Below are 17,500 nucleotides of genomic sequence, written 5' to 3'. Positions count from 1 at the left end.
ACTGATGTTTAGCTTTCATTGCTCTTTCATTTATGTGAGAGAAAATTCCTCTTCTGCCAATTGTTAGCCCTAGTATCTTTCCTTTGTCACAGTAGTCCACTGCTTCCTCGTCCACTATCAGATCTGCAGTCTTGAACTTGGCCACAGGAATGACTTGGAATTTTCTGATGTTGGTTGAGATCTTCCACTGTCTTTCGTATCGATTGATGGTCTCTATGGCTCTGGCAGTTCTGAGTGCCATCATCTCAATCGATCTCCCTTCGTACTTGATTATTTGAGTGATGTCGTCGGCATACATATAGTGATTGCTGCCATGTGATGGTTCAGGCAGATCTGCTGTATAGATGGTGAACAGTGTCGGTGAGAGGCAGCTTCCCTGTGGAACTCCACTCATGAGGGGAATTGCTTCGCCGACTGTATTGCCGACGACTATTCTTGCACTCCGACTTTCGAATGAGTCACATAATAACTTGGTCAAGGGCGTCGGGAGGTTCAGCCTGATGATCTTAAGTTTCAGGCCTGTGTGTCAAACTTTATTGAAGGCTTTGGCCACATCTCTCAGAATCACATTGACTTGGTTCCTTTCGCTCATGGCATTGGCAATTTCTTCATATATGATTGCAATGGCTGATGATGTTCCTCTGCTTGGTCTGAAGCCATGTTGCCTGGGATTTTGCAGATCGTTAATCTCCAGGTGGTTGCATAATCTTATGCTCAATATCTTTTCAAAGACTTTGCCTGGGACTTCCAGTAGAGATATAGGTCTGTAATTCTCCACTTTTCTTGGATTTTTCCCGGCTTTCGGAATCATCCTGATTTTTGCTTCCTTGAAGTGGTCAGGGAAGTATCCAGCAGTGAGAGAGGCATTGTATATGTTTGCCAGTCTCAGCAACATCTTGTTTGGAAGAATTTGCAGGATTGTTTTTTTGATCCTACTTTTGCCTGGAGCAGTTCCATTTTTGAAACTCTGAATAGTTACTTTGACGTCTCTGGGGCTGATCTTGGTCATCAGTGGATCTGTGGGATCCAGTCTTGAGAAGTCAGACGCAGCTTCTGGATATAGGAGGTGGATGTGCCCTCCTATTTCCCCAATGATGGTCTCCTCGCAATCACTGTCAAAGTTCTCTTATTCTTTTTCGGTAATTCGGAAGCAATTTCTCCAGTAATTTCTGAACAGGATTTCTTGTTCTTCTTCATGAATCTTCTGATCCTGTTCGTTGAGGAGGTAGCTGCTACTGCTTTCACTTCTTCCCATCAGTTTCTTTATTCCTGACCAGAAGGATTATGGATCTTTTCGATCCCATTTCACTTTTCTAACAAGCTCTTCCCACTTGTCATTTGCTGCTCTCTTCATTGGTTGGAGAGTTCTCTTTGCAAGGTTCTGTATCTTGCTCTCAGGTCTTGTGTCCATCCATGAATTCCTGCATAGTGCTGCAGGTGATTCGACTGTATATTTAGCAGTCTTACTTCTGGTGTTAGCCATGGATGGGGGACAGTCCTGTGGTTGCTCTTGGGTACATGGTACTCAAGTGCAGCTTCAACATCGCTGTTCCACTTTTGGACTTCGTCATCAATCTCTTCCAATGTTGCAGTCCTCAAGTTGGCTGCAGGCTTGGACTGGAGCTCATCCTTGAATCCTCCCCAATTAGCCATTCTTAAGTTGAATCTGCTAGAGTTTAGGCTTTTCATGATTGGGTTAGATGTTATCTTAAGGATGATGGGCAGGTGGTCACTGGTGCTTGCAGGGCCCGGTTCCATCGTCACGTTGTGGTGGGCTTGGTTATTGCACAGTGCAATATCTGGTGTGGTTGCTGTGTTCCCTGTGATGAAAGTAGGGAAGTCTGGTCCCATGTGGATTAGATCTCCATCAGCAACCATTCTAGCAATCGAATTGCCAACCTGGTTGCCTGTTCTATTGTTTAGCATTGGATGGTTGGCATTGAGGTCTCCCACTATGTATGTGGGTAATCTTCGTCGAAGTAGACTGTACAATTCTTGCAGTGGAACAATTGTCCTTCTTGAAGGCAGATATATTGTAGCCACTACTATTGGACCTCTGCTGGTTTCTATCTCCATTGCCAGCATTTCATCGAAGTCGCCGAGAATCTTATGTTTGATTTCTCTTCTGACTGCTATTGCTATGCCATCATTTGCTTCTCCAGTCCTGTTCCTCTGGTAGCATAAGTAGGGGAACAGTTTCAGCCTGTCTGTGTCCTTCAAACCATGACTGTTTATCAGGACTATATCTGCATTTAGGGCTCTGTACATGCCCGTCCACTTGAGGACGTTCTGCTGTACAACAGTGATGGTGTGATTCACTTGGATTTGGCTGCAGGTCCGTCTTCATGCCTCTCTAGGGACTCATCATAGCCATTCCTCCTCTTCCTGTAACTTTCAGGATCGAGGTAGGTAATGATCACACCAGCGAGATTGATGATGCTGGCACATTCATCAGATTTCAGCTTCTGATTGTTGTAGGAGTATTTTATCCTGCCATTCTTGATGTATTCTGCAACATCTTCAACATCAATATTGCCGTTTGTAATGTTTTTCTCGGCAGTGTACAGGATGATTCCTACAGCTTTGCCTCTTGCTTCCCTGGCCTTCTTAACATTCTTGCACCTGTGTGGGGATACTGCCGTTTCCTCGTGACATCCCGTTTTTTAAGCCCGGGCGTCGTTTTTACTCTCGCGACATGCCGTTTGACCTGTGCTCTCATTGGCTGGTGGTGTTTCCTAATTGACCAATACGGTGGTGCGTCGGGATGCGATCGCCGTCTGCTACACAGCTCCCTACCAAGTGAGGGCAGCGGGGCTGGCCGAGCGGAGTACCATAGGCCCTGTGGCTTTCAGATATATAGGGAGAAAGGGTCGTGGACCCTGCTGGTTTTTAGAGTGTGGCGTGCTCTATGTAAGCGGGTTTTACTCTGTCGATGGAGACGGTGGATGGTCCGCGTGTCGTGCCGATAGTGAGGGTCTTGTCGGTGCGTGCAATGACCTTGAAAGGACCGTCATACTTGTGGCTGAGGGGCGGCTTCGTCACAGAATTAAACCGCCCCCACCAGATGAATGAACCATGAACCTTTTACTCGATTTCTCTTTTGTATATATTTACTCACCTATGTTTCACCTCCTCGCCACATCATCACCAGGTTGCTCTTTTTGCCTCTATCTAGCCACTCCCTCTTCTTCAGCCATTTGTTTTTGATTTCGTTCATGTCCCGTTTTGTTTCGTTCTTGTTTTTAAGTTCTTATTTTAAGTTAAGTGTTCAACCTAATTTTAGCTTCTGCTCCATCTTATGTTTTAGACTTAGTTTAACCTTTTCGTTCATTAACTTTAATTTGTCAATAGCCCTCAGCTATAATTAGCCTTCAGCTATTTATTTATTCTATTTAGCCTTCAGCTTTACTCACCTGGCCACAAGGTCACAGGTGCCCCAGTCTCCCTCACGATCGGCTCAGCTTCCCAGGCTCTCAGCCACAGAAACGGGACCCCTTCCCCCCCCCCCCCCTCACCACCCCCCACGCTCAGGCATGAATGAAAAAGACCCCAACAAGCAGGTGGCCTCGCCCCACCTCTTTAACCTCTCTTACTAGTTTCACTTTCCCACTTATCTTCGCGCTATTTATCCTTTTTTCACCTTCTTTTCTTATTTAATTTGGAATTTGGAATCTCATTCCTCAGCAATACGTGGGAGCAGTCCTGCAAGTCTCGTGGTACGTAGATGCTGCTGTTACGCATTGCTCTGGGAGGTCTTGCTTGTATGGTCTCCATACGGGTCCTTAACTCTCGGACGAAAGCTCTGGGGTCGTCCGAACCCTGCGGTGGCGTGACGACCAGTTCGGCTGCCGTGCACTCCAGGTCTTGCTTGAAAGAAGTCCTGATGTTAAGAAGTGCGAGTGGAAGCTGGTCTACCCAGCCTATCCCTGATGGTCTGGTGAGAAGGGTTTTCAGCTGGCGGTGGAGGCGCTCTACCATCCCGTTCGCTTGCGGGTGGTACGCGGTAGTGCGGATGCGACGAGAGCCGAGAGTGCGGGTGTGGTGATTGAAAAGGCCAGACTCGAACTGGGGGCCTCTGTCAGTTGTGACGGTGTTGGGGGCTCCAAAACGACACACCCATGTAGAGATGAACGCCTTTGTCACCGAATTTGCTGTTATATCCCTCAGTGGCACTGCTTCCGGTCACCTGGTGAAGCGGTCTATCATCGTGAGGACGTAAGGGAATGACTGGTCCGTCGGGAGTGATCCCACGATGTCCAGGTGGATATGCTGGAAGCGTCTGCTGGGGAGAGGGAAAGTAGCGGCAGGTGATCTTGTGTGGCGTGTTACCTTTGATCGCTGGCATTGCAGGCAGGTACGGCTCCATTTCCTGACGTCGGAATTAATGCCAGACCACGCGACCTTGCAGGTGATGAGTCTATGTGTGGCATTAATTCAGTGGTGCTGATAATAAACGTCGAAGCATTTCTTTCTGAGGGATGGTGGTATGTATGGCTGTGGGGTGGGCTTCGTTGGATCACACTCGACTATGATGTTATCTGCGAGTGTGAGTGGCCAAAGGCGGAGCGACGTGGAATCGCGGACGCCTTGGAGTGTGGCGTCCTTGCGTTGCTCTGCTGCGACCTCAACGAAGTCGATCAGAGTATTCTGCCAGGTGGTGTTTGCGACTACTATCCGGGAAAGCGCATCTGCTGCTTGGTTGTTTTCTCCCTTTATATGGCAAATGTCGGAGGAGAATTGGGAGATGAAATCTAGGTGTCTCTCTTCCCGCGGGTTTTGCCTCGGCGCCCTAGATCTTAACGCGTAAATGAGAGGCTTATGGTCTGTAATATGGAAGCTGCGACCTTCTACCTCGCTTCGGAAATGCTTTATGGCAAGATAAGCAGCTAAAAGCTCCCTACCGAATGCCGAGTACTTCCGTTCTCTCGGTTGTAGTGTCTTTGAGAAGAATCCCAGGGGGCAGTCTTGACCGTTGACGAACTGCTGCAGGACGGCCCCGACGGCCGTGTCCGAAGCGTCGACTATGATGCTTGTAGGGACCTCTGGGCGTGGGTGGGTGAGGGAGGAGGCTGTGGCCAGGGCGGCCTTGCAGTTTTCGAACGCCGCGAGAGTTGCGTCGGTCCATTCGATGTCCCTCTGGCGCTGTCCTTTCCTTGTCGGTGTTAGTACGTTGTGGAGGGGTGCCATCAATTGTGCACCCTGTGGGAGAAATCTTCTATAGAAGTTCATCATGCCAAGAAATCGTCGTAGCTGGCGCTGCGTTTTTGCGCGTGGGAACTTCTTGACGACATCGACCTTCGATGTGTCGGGGGTGATGCCCGTCGCGCTGACGGTGTGTCCGAGGAATGTTAATGTCTGTACTCCGAATTCGCACTTTTCCGGGTTGATGACGATGCCGAACTCGGAGATGCGCCTGAAGAGGTCCTTGAGGTGTTGTTTGTGTGAGTCTGCATCCGTACTCACTACGAGGACGTCGTCGATATAAACAAAGGTGTTGCTGAGTCATTGGGTTACTTCATCCATGAAACGCTGGAACGACTGGGCACCGTTGCACAGGCCGAAGGGCATTACCAGGTACTCGTACAGGCCGAATGGTGTAGTCACTGCTGTTTTCGGTACATCTTCCTTTGCTACTGGAATTTGATGGTATGCTTTAACCAGGTCAATGCGAGAGAAAATGTTGCAGTCAGCGAGATGTTGGGAGAAGTCCTGAATGTGAGGGACTGGATATCTGTCGGGCACAGTTTGAGCATTTAGGAGTCTATAGTCCCCACATGGTCTCCATCCTCCGTCCTTCTTAACCATGTGGAGTGGTGATGCCCACGTGCTACTGGATTTTCACATGTAGCCGAGCTTCTCCATGTGGTAAAATTCGGCCTTAGCTTCAAGGTAACGTTCACGGTTCAGGCGTCTGGGTCGGGTAACGACAGGTGCTTCTTTTGTTCGGATATGGTGTTGTATTGAATGATGCGGTGTCTTACTGCTGTTAAGAGGAGCGGTGAGAGACGGGAATTCCTTCAGGAGGGACCTATAGGGGATCGACGTTCCAGGGAGGCGCCTGATGGCCCCAGCGCCGGAGCGTTCACTGAGGCGACGCATGTTCTCCTGCGATGGTGATCTTGTGTCTCTTAATGTCTGTCTGCAAGAAGGTCAAAATGTTCGAGAAAATCTACGCCTAGGATAGGGAACTCCACTTCCGCAATGACGAATATCCAGGGGAGGTGCATTTTATTTTTTCCTATTTGAAAACTGTCTGTCTTGGCGTCTGGGAGGGAGTAAACTGACCTCTTCATCTGTGTCTACCAGGAAACGCATGCTTGTCTTCAGGTCAGTTAGATAGAGGAGGCGTCCCTTGTACGGGGAACAGGAGGCAGACGCTGTTAACCCCTGTTTTGTTCGTTTCCCTGCCAGAGGGAGCAGTGAGGTTCGCAATTCCTCGCGCAACGGCCGAAGTGACATCCCGTCTTTTAAGCCCGGGCGTCGTTTTTACTCTCGCGACATGCCGTTTGACCTGTGCTCTCATTGGCTGGTGGTGTTTCCTAATTCACCAATGCGGTGGTGCGTCGGGATGCGATCGCCGTCTGCTACACATTTATATATTCATATGTACATATGTATTTATACAGATCAGTCACTCACAGCGACTCAACATCAGCATCAGGATCAGTCATCAGGCGAGTTGGACTCAATCAGGATCAGTCACTCAAACAGCACCTGACCTCACCTGAGATAACAGCACCTGCTCCAGCTTACCTGCACCAGCTGAAGCTATTTAGAAGCCTCAGAAGAAGAAGAAGAAGAATCTACAACTCTTTGAAGGAAGAGTTATAGTCTACATGCTAAGTGTGTAACTTAGGTTGCCACCTTTGTCAGGCTTAGGGAACGGCGGCAGGCCACTCTAACACTCCTGCCAACTCTAGCTAGACACCGTCTACATAGCCAACCTGGTTAGGCTCCTCAGAGATAAGAGGAGGTTGTCAGAGATAGGACTTAATCTGACAACTCAGGCAGGACTTGGACTTTTTTCAGTGGTAGGATCGAGCTATGCGTTGGGAACCATGGCTTCGACCACCAAAATTAAAGTAAACCTCGATGGCATTCCGACTTTAACTCGAAAGCAGGAACTGAACTCTCTGATGTTTGGCAATGGAATCCACTTCCTGAGAATCATTGATGCCAGGAATGGATACATTGTTTTGCCAAAGACACTGACCGATGCAGATAAGATTATGTCACCAGAATTCCGCCAAAAGCTTAAGAGCTCAGGTTTTGACCCCCAGATGCCTCTTGAAACCAAAGCTAAGATGACCATTGTAGTCAAAAAAGTGGACTCGTACATTACAAGCCACTCTAATGAAGAGATCAAAGAGGAACTGGTAAGACAACTCAGCCTGCAAATCGATGAAGTCTACAAAATGCCACAACATGGAATTGTTAAGATTCGATTCCATGATATACAGACTGCCAAAAAGATTAAAGAACAAGGACTGATTCTCTACAACTACAGTATAAACCCGGCCCAGATCGAAGAGGAACGATTCACTCGAGTAATTCAGTGTATGAATTGCTATGAATATGGCCATACAAAGGGTAAATGTACCAAGAAGAATGCTGAGAAATGCAGTGAATGTGGTCAGACCGGACACAGGTTCACGGCATGTAAGAACACCACCAAAAAATGCCTAAACTGTGGAGGCGAACACAGGACACTCTCTGGAAGCTGCCCTATTAGAAGGAAAGAGATTACAAAGGCAGTAGAAAAGAAGCAAGAGATCCAAAGCCAGAAAGAGTCCAGACTACTGAGTGAAGTAGTCAAAAACACTGCAAAGGCTACAGCTAAGGTCGAGAAAACGATCGAAAAGACAGCCAAAGCCACAGCCGAAATTACCAAAACGGCGATTAAAGAGACGCAGCCACCCATCATGCAGCTGCCCAACAACCTGGCAGTCAAGACCCTGATTGCCTTGATGCATGCCCACCTGGCCAACCTTGCACAACCAGGCTGCTTTGCAGAACAAGCAAAGCTAGCCTTGAGGCGAAATAACCTCCCTGAGATGGACCTTCCAAATGATGTAAATTCGGCAGGCATCCTGAGGTTATGCTCCCTACAGAAACCCCCAAAGAAACCACAGAAGCACCTGAAGAAGAAGAAATGCCAGATCTGCCAGTTCTTGAAGAAGAAATGCCGCCACTGGAAGAGCCCACTGCACCAGCACCCCAGTATGTGAGGGTGCCATCCCCACACAGGTGCAAGAATGTGAAGAAGGCCAGGGAAGCAAAGGGCAAAGCTGTAGGAGTCATCCTGTACACTGCCGAGAAAACCGTCACAAACGGCAATATTGATGATGATGATGTTGCAGAATACATCAAAATGGCAGGATGAAATACTCCTACAATAATCAGAGGCTGAAATCTGATGAATGTGCCAGTATCATAGATAGGAGAATTAGGGCAGCCTCCCTAAATCTCGTTGGTGTGGCTATCACTTACCTCGACCCTGAGACCTACAGGAAGAGGAGGAATGGCTATGATGAGTCCCAAGAGAGGCATGAAGATGGACCTGCAGCCAAATCCAAGTGAATCACACCATCACTGTAGTTCAGCAGAACGTCCTCAAGTGGACTATGGTTCGTAGGAACGAACTGTCGGGCATGTATAGAGCCCTAAATGCAGATGTAGTCCTGATCAACAGTCATGGTTTGAAGGACACAGACAGGCTGAAACTGTTCCCCTACTTATGTTATCAGAGGAACAGGACTGGAGAAGCAAGTGATGGCATAGCAATAGCAGTCAGAAGAGAAATCAAACATAAGATTCTCGACGACTTTGACGAAATGCTGGCAATGGAGATAGAGACCAGCAGAGGTCCAATAGTAGTGGCTACAATGTATCTGCCTCCAAGAAGGGCAATTGTGCCACTGCAAGACTTGTACAGCCTACTTCGACGAAGATTACCCACATACATAGTGGGAGACCTCAATGCCAACCATCCAATGCTAAACAATAGAGCAGGCAACATGGTTGGCAATGCTATTGCTAGAATGGTTGCTGATGGAGATCTAATCCACATGGGACCAGACTTCCCTACTTACATCACAGGGAACACAGCAACCAAACCAGATATTGCACTGTGCAATAACCAAGCCCATCACAACGTGATCATGGAACCAGGCCCTGCAAGCACCAGTGATCACCTGCCCATCATCCTCAAGATATCATCCAACCCAATCCTGAAAAGCCTAAACTGTAGCAGATTCAACTTTAGAATGGCTAATTGGGGAGGATTCAAGGATGAGCTCCAGTCTAAGCCTGCAGCCAACTTGAGGACTGCAACATTGGAAGAGATTGACGAGGAAGTCGAAAAGTGGTACAGCGATGTTGAAGCTGCACTTGCTCATCATGTACCCAAGAGCAACCACAGGACTATCCCCCATCCAAGGCTAACAGCTGAAGTAAGACTGCTAAATATACAGTCGAATCACCTGCAGCACTATGCAGGGATTCATGGATGGACACAAGACCTGAGAGCAAGATATAGAAGCTTGCAAAGAGAACTCTCTAACCACTGGAGAAGAGCAGCAAATGACAAGTGGGAAGAACTTGTTCGAAAAGTGGAATGGGACCGAAAAGATCCACAGTCCTTCTGGTCAGGAATAAAGAAACTGATGGGAAGAAGTGAAAGCAGAAGTAGCTACCTCCTCAACGAACAGGATGAGAAGATTTATGAAGAAGAAGAACAAGAAATCCTGTTCAGAAATTACTGGAGAAATTGTTTCCGAATTACCGAAGAAGAAGAAGAGAACTTTGACAGTGATTTCGAGGAGACCATCATAGAGGAAATAGGAAGGCACATGCACCTCCTATATCCAGAAGCTGCTTCTGACCTCACTAGACTGGATCCCACAGATCCACTAATGACCAAGATCAACCCCACAGATGTCAAAAGAACTATTCAGAGTTTCAAGAATAGAACTGCTCCAGGCAAAAGCAGGATCAACAAAACAATCCTGCAGAATCTTCCAAACAAGATGTTGCTGAGACTGGCAAACATATACAATGCCTCTCTCACTGCTGGCTACTTCCCTGACCACTTCAAGGAAGCAAGAGTCAGGATGATTCCAAAAGCCGGGAAAAATCCAAGAAAAGTGGAGAATTACAGACCAATATCTCTGCTGGAAGTCCCAGGCAAAATCTTTGAAAAGATACTGAACATAAGATTGCGAAATCACCTGGAGATTAACGATTTGCAAAATCCCAGGCAACATGGCTTCAGACCAGGCAGAGGAACATCAACAGCCATTGCAATCATATATGAAGAAATCGCCAATGCCATGAGCGAAAGGAACCAAGTCAATGTGGTTCTGAGAGATGTGGCCAAAGCCTTCGACAAAGTTTGGCACACAGGCCTGAAACTTAAGATCATCAGGCTGAACCTCCCGACGCCCTTGACCAAGCTATTGTGTGACTTTGTTGAAAGTCGGAGTGCAAGAATAGTCGTCGGCAATACAGTCGGCGAAGCAATTCCCCTCATGAGTGGAGTTCCACAGGGAAGCTGCCTCTCACCGACACTGTTTACAATCTATACAGCAGACCTGCCTGAACCATCACATGGCAGCAATCACTATATGTATGCCGACGACATCACTCAGATAATCAAGTATGAAGGGAGATCGATCGAGATGATGGCACTCAGAACTGCCAGAGCCATAGAGACCATCAATCGATACGAAAGACAGTGGAAGATCTCAACCAACATGAGAAAATTCCAAGTCATTCCTGTGGCCAAGTTCAAGACAGCAGATCTGATAGTGGACGAAGAAGCAGTGGACTACTGTGACAAAGGAAAGATACTAGGGCTAACAATTAGCAGAAGAGGAATTGTCCCTCACATAAATGATAGAGCAACCAAAGCTAAACATCAGCTGAACAAGATCAGAAGGTTCCAGACACTGAGTACTGAAACCAAGCTCTACATTTATAAAGCCCTAGTGCGGCCCATCATGGAATACCCGCCAGTGCCTACTCACACCATTTCCAGAAGTCAGATGATGAAGCTACAGACTATTCAGAACCAGGCAGGCAAATGGATTCTGAATATTCGCTTTCCTGAAGTAGTCACTGCACGAGAGATCCATCAAAGACTAAGGATCGAGGCGATCAACCAGAGACTCCACCATCAAGCCAGAAGAAGATGGACAAAAATCCAAGATGAGGATGAGGAGCTCTACAATCGCCTCAACGTTCGTCCAGAAGGCACACATGCCTGGTGGCCCAAAAGCCTCAGCAGAATCAATGGCATTGAAGAAGTTGAGGCCATATTCACGGCATCAGGTACAGGAGACCGATGATGTAAGGAGGCAACCATGAAGAGGAGAAGCTAAAAGAAGACAAGAAGACAAGAACGAAGTAAACTTCAAGAGGACCTGCAAGTTCAAGAATGAAGAATGAAGATTTTTAACACCTTTTAACCAAGACTACAAGCCAACCCACAGGGCTCCACTTCAACGTCAAGCACGGCACATCATGCATAGCAGTGAGAGGTGACGTGCGAGGTCGGCGAAGTGCAGCGTGGGCAGAGCTTCAGAATGTAAAAATCCAAAAAAAAAAAAAAAAAAAAAAAAAAAAAAAAAAAAACCCTTAAAAAATAGCCTGCTAGGTGTTCTGGTTTCTGGCTGCCTCCCGAGCGCTTTGTTCAGCTACTAAGGGCGCACATGCAAGCTATTCTCTGACTTCTTTCTCCTGGTCTTACAACTTATCTTTTCTCCTTTCTCCACCTTTCTCAGCTTTCCTTCTATCACTGTATCTCCTCGCAAATTTCATTTCCACTATCCCTCCAGCTCCCTTCATCACTTCCTCTTCACTTTACACACTTCCATTATTCACTTCAACTTCCTTCTCCTCAAGACCAACTCCAATAAAAAGCTAATACTCTCTTCACTGTACTTAACTTTCTAACTCTCACTTTATCTCCTCCCAAGTTTCTTTTCACTATCTCTCCAGCTCCTTTCACCACTTCCTCTTCCGCTTTATCACGCTTCAAAAAAAAAAAAAAAAAAAAAAATACTAACATTTTTTTTGGTTTTTACTAACTATATTTAATGAATAAATAATAAAGATTCCTTATCCTTAATTCCAACCCAAGTTCCAGACCCCTCCTCCCAACCCTCTTCAACTTACTCACCCCCACAGATAAGAAGAAGAAGAATCAACAAACAACAAAGACTTTTCACCTTCCGACCTGGCAGGCCCTCCAGAAGGTTTTGAGTGGACATGACACTTCAATATCTTAACGAGTCAGACAGGGAGTTTCGTCCTCCCACTACTCTAACTACGACTTTCCTTCATTTTCCTGACTGTTTATCTTCACCTGAACTCTTCGTCTAACTTAACTGTCCCCTTCCACTTCGGTGGGAGTTCCAGTATCCATGTATTTATACATATATATAGATAGATAGATAAAAAGATAGCCACATAAATATATGCGTGTGATAATACATACATGATTCATATGTCTTGCAGTACCATCTGCACCAACCAGTGTGGAAGTCCTGACGGTGGATGAAGAGCCAGGCCAACTGGGAGTGACCTGGACCCAGCCCTCCCCACCCGGTCCCCTGTGCCCCATCACCAACAACAGCATCAGCTGGTGGAGAGTCGAAACAACTGGTGAGGCTGGCGAGGCCGAAATCATCGCCAGTTCAACCTACACCATCACTGGCCTGGATCCCTGCGCCCAATACAGCGTCATCATCAGAGCTGCCAACGAGAAGGGTTATGGGGACCAAAACGAGGGAAACGTTGGCACCACTGGGGCAATGGGTAGGTCAAGTCCCTAATGATAACATACACAGACACACACACACACATACACATATATATATATATATATATATATATATATATATATATATATATATATATATATATATATATCCAGATGTATATGTGTATATATACATACACATAAGTATATATACATACACACTATAATTATATATATATATAGCGACCATAGACTGGTCAGAAGTCGATTTAAATTACAGCTGAGAAGGGAACGAAATAAGCTCATACTGAAGTCTCTCGTTAACCTATCTAACATTAAGAATAGGGCGACGGACTTCAGTATTAACATCCGAAACAAATACTCAGCTCTCGAAGAAAATCTTGACATAGACCAAATGAACGACCGATTCAGTGAGATATTACAGGACACTGCAACTGAAATAGGGGGTAAAGACGAAAAAGAAAAGTTCAGTAAGCTTTCGGTAGGTACAAAAAAAAATTATAAAACAGCGTAGGGACATGAAAATAACATCAATCAGAGATAAGATAGGATCAGCAGAGCTGACTAAGACGATAAAAAAGAAGAAGAAAGAAGATGTGCGCAAATTTAATATACGAAAAATAAATTAAGTTCTGCTTTCCGGCACCAGACTTAAGGCAACAAAGAGGAGGCTCGGAATAGGGAAAGATCAAATGTATGCAGTAAAGAAACCCAATGAAGAGGTGACATACAATAAAAATGAAATTATCAAAGTGATAGAAGATTTCTATTCCGACCTATACCACTCAAACGATCAACCACTATGGAGACAAATACAACATTTGGAGACGTTCCAAACATTACGGTAGAGGAAGTAAAAAGGGCACTAAAAGGCATGAAAAGAGGAAAAACACCAGGAGAAGATGGCATTAGTGTAGATCTTATTCAAGATGCAGGAGAGATTGCGGCAGTAAAACTGGCCAATCTTTTTAACAAATGTCTAAGCGTCGGTAAAACCCCGAAATCCTGGGAAAACGCAATAATTTTAATACACAAAAAGGGGGACACCAAAGACTTAAAGAACTACCGACCTATAAGCTTCCTTTCAGTCATCTATAAACTGTTCACAAAAATCATCACGGCCCGCATCACCGATACATTAGATTCAAAACAACCCAGGGAACAGGCAGGGTTCCGCAGCGGATTCTCAACTACAGACCACATCCACACACTAACCCAAATAAGAGAGAAAACAAACGAATATAGGAAGCTCCTGTGTATAGCATTCGTATATTATGAAAAGGCATTTGATTCGGTACAGATAACTGCAGTACTACATGCAATTCGTAAACAAGGAGTAGAGGAAATATACTGCAGATTATTAGAGGATATATATAGAGATGGTACAGCGGCCATCAAAATCCACGCATAAACCAATAAAATACTAATAAATAAAGGGCATTAGGCAGGGAGACACCATCTCACCGAAGCTGTTTACAGCTTGCTTGGAGTTAGTATTCAAGGAGTTAGATTGGAAGGAGAAAGGGATTAAAATAGGGAATGAGCACTTAAGCAATCTAAGATTTGCAGATGACACTGTTCTTTTCGCCGAGTCAGCAGATGAATTACAACAATTACTAAGCGAAAGTCTGAAGATTGGCCTAAAAATGAACATGGAAAAGACTAAAGTCTTGTTCAACAGTCGAACCCCTGTTAAGCAAATACAATTACAGGGCGAAGTACTAGAAATAGTGAACAAGTATGTATACCTGGGGCAACTCATCCAGACGAGTACATCCTGCGAAGACGAGATAAAACGGCGAATCAGGCTAGGATGGAGTGCCTTCGGTACAAAAAGTAATATATTAAGAGGTCGCCTGCCACTATGTCTAAAGAAAAAAGTTTTTTGACCAATGTGTCCTCATGACATATGGGTCAGAAACATGGACTACGACCAAGGTACTCGAGACGAAATTAGCAAGTGCTCAAAGAGGAATGTAAAGGCTTAAGAGACGATGATGATTGATATATATATATATATATATATATATATATATATATATATATATATATATATATATATATATATATGTATGTATGTATACATACATACATATATATACATATATGTATGTGTATATATACATATATATATATATATATATATATATATATATATATATATATATATATATATATAATATCATGCATATTATATATATATATATATATATTATATATATATATATATATATATGCATATATATATATATATATGAATATACGTATATATACACACATACATATATATATAATATATATATATATATATATATATAATATATATATATATATATTTATATATAGATAGATAGATAGATATAGATATAGATATATATACATATATCTATATATATACATATATGTGTGTTTATTTCTTCAGATATGCATATATATGTATTTATACATATACATAGATAGATAGATAGATACACATATGAATATATGCGTGTGCGTGTGTGATAATGCATACATGATTCATATGTCTTGCAGTACCATCTGCACCAACCAGTGTGGAAGTCCTGACGGTGGATGAAGAGCCAGGCCAACTGGACGTGACCTGGGCCCAACCCTCCCCACCCGGTCCCCTGTGCCCCATCACCAACAACAGCATCAGCTGGTCGAGAGTCGACACAGGTGGCTCAGCTGGCGAAGCCGAAATCGTCGCCAGTTCATCCTACACCATCACTGGCCTGGATCCCTGCGCCCAATACCACGTCGTCATCAAAGCTGCCAACGAGAAGGGCTATGGGGTTCAGTACGGTGACTTTGGTAACACTGGAGCAATAGGTGAGACTATCATATTTCAACACTTCTTTCCGCGATTTTACATATATGAATTAGGATATGATCTGGATAGATATGTAAATCCGGCATAAGGAAATCTTTTTCTATATCTATGTCTAATTACATCTACGTTTGTCTATCTATATCTGTGTATGTGTGTGTGCCGTGTGTGTGTGTGTGTGTGTGTGTGTGTGTGTGTGTGTGTGAGAGAGAGAGAGAGTGAAAATCTGGTTTATTTTAGGAAGTATAACTAGCAAAATTGCATTTATGTTTCTCAGATACGGAATCAATTTTTGTGATCATGAACACCATCAGTTCCACACCTCGCCTGTCTTTTCCACAGCACCACAAAATATGTAGATATGTATATATATATATATATATATATATAAATATATATAAATATATATATATATATATATATATATATATATATATATATATATATATATATATATATATATATATATATATATATATATACATGTGTGTGTGTATGTATGTATGTATGTATATGTATATATATATATATATATATATATATATATATATACATATATACATGTGTGTGTGTATGTATATATATATATATATATATATATATATATATATATATATATATGTGTGTGTGTGTGTGTGTATGTGTGTGTGTGTGTGTGTGTGTGTGTGTGTGTGTGCACAAATATATGTATATATATATATCCATATATACTGTATATCTTCCTATATATATATATATAAATATGTACATACAGGTATATGTGTATACTCTAATATATATTTTAAGCATTTCAACAGTGGTTTCTTTAATAAATCAATGTATTTTGACTCCGCAGAATCAAGAAATATGTATCCGAACGAATTAGTCAAAAGACCACCATCAGCATCAGTGATGGTGGTTTGCTAGAACTAATTACTAAGTATCTTTTTTTTAAACAGTGATTTATATTTACTGAAACTTTTCCCCAGCACCGGAAGCACCGTCCAATATCACAGTCTTAATGGTGGAAGACGAGTCAGAACACTTGGATGTGACCTGGACCCAGCCTGCGCCTCCTGGACCCCTGTGTCCCATTACAAGAAATAGCGTCAGGTGGTCTCTAAACGACACAGGGGACACAGTTGGCAAAGAAGAAATTATTGCCAGTACAGAATACTCCATAACTGGCTTGAAAGCCTATACAACTTATGTGGTAAACGTGGCATCTGAAACAGATGGGGGCTTTGGTCAAGAAGGTGCTGCGAACAACACCACCGACCAAGACAGTAAGTATGGAACTTGGCTATAACTAGTGCTGGTCATTCGTTTGTGTGGATATTAAACTTCCAATACGGATAACAAACACAGATACAATCTTTGTTTACATCGAACAGTAACTCATATAAACCATAATAACTATTTCTAGTTCCTGGTTCGCCAATAATTACTTCGTTGAATGTCTCAACACCTTCATCGATGTTGGTTAAATGGGAACCGCCACCTCAGCCAAATGGCGTCATCACAGGATACAAGGTCGAATGGAAATACGAAAATCAGGAACATTCTATATACCTGAACAGCAGCCAGACAGAATACGAAATAACAAATCTAACAGCTTGCGTCCCCTACGAAATTATTATTATGGCTGAGACGATTAAAGGTTTTGGAAAAGGAAATGTCAGTGATACATCAATGGCTGTCGGTAAATATCATAAGCATGTAGCCCACTATTTAGGTATATCTATATGAATATACGAAGCATATGGTCAATTTCTGAAATATAGCGTATATTAATGACATAAAAATTAAATAGAAATCCAACATTCCAGCCCCTGAAGCCCCAGAGGATGTGACTGCTGTCATGGTGCCCAGCATATCAGACCAGTTAAAGGTAACATGGACACAGCCCA

At 43.8% G+C, this 17,500-nt stretch overlaps 1 protein-coding gene across 1 annotated transcript in view; it reads left to right on the top strand.

Moving 5' to 3' along the window:
- Positions 1-17,500, top strand: part of LOC122260751 (uncharacterized) — a 66,668-nt gene that overhangs the window by 24,146 nt on the left and 25,022 nt on the right. The window contains exons 9-13 of the mRNA XM_086535764.1: positions 12,520-12,819; positions 15,317-15,613; positions 16,580-16,876; positions 17,017-17,292; positions 17,420-17,500. The exon at positions 17,420-17,500 is cut by the window's right edge and continues 219 nt beyond it. Coding sequence (XP_086391890.1) covers positions 12,520-12,819; positions 15,317-15,613; positions 16,580-16,876; positions 17,017-17,292; positions 17,420-17,500 — 1,251 coding nt within the window. The remainder of the gene's footprint in view (positions 1-12,519; positions 12,820-15,316; positions 15,614-16,579; positions 16,877-17,016; positions 17,293-17,419) is intronic.

Source organism: Penaeus japonicus, unplaced genomic scaffold (genome assembly GCF_977035675.1).
Source record: "Penaeus japonicus unplaced genomic scaffold, GWHDUDI00000001_assembly GWHDUDI00000004, whole genome shotgun sequence".
Classification (NCBI taxonomy): domain Eukaryota; kingdom Metazoa; phylum Arthropoda; class Malacostraca; order Decapoda; family Penaeidae; genus Penaeus; species Penaeus japonicus.
This window is presented reverse-complemented; position numbering and strand designations above follow the sequence as displayed.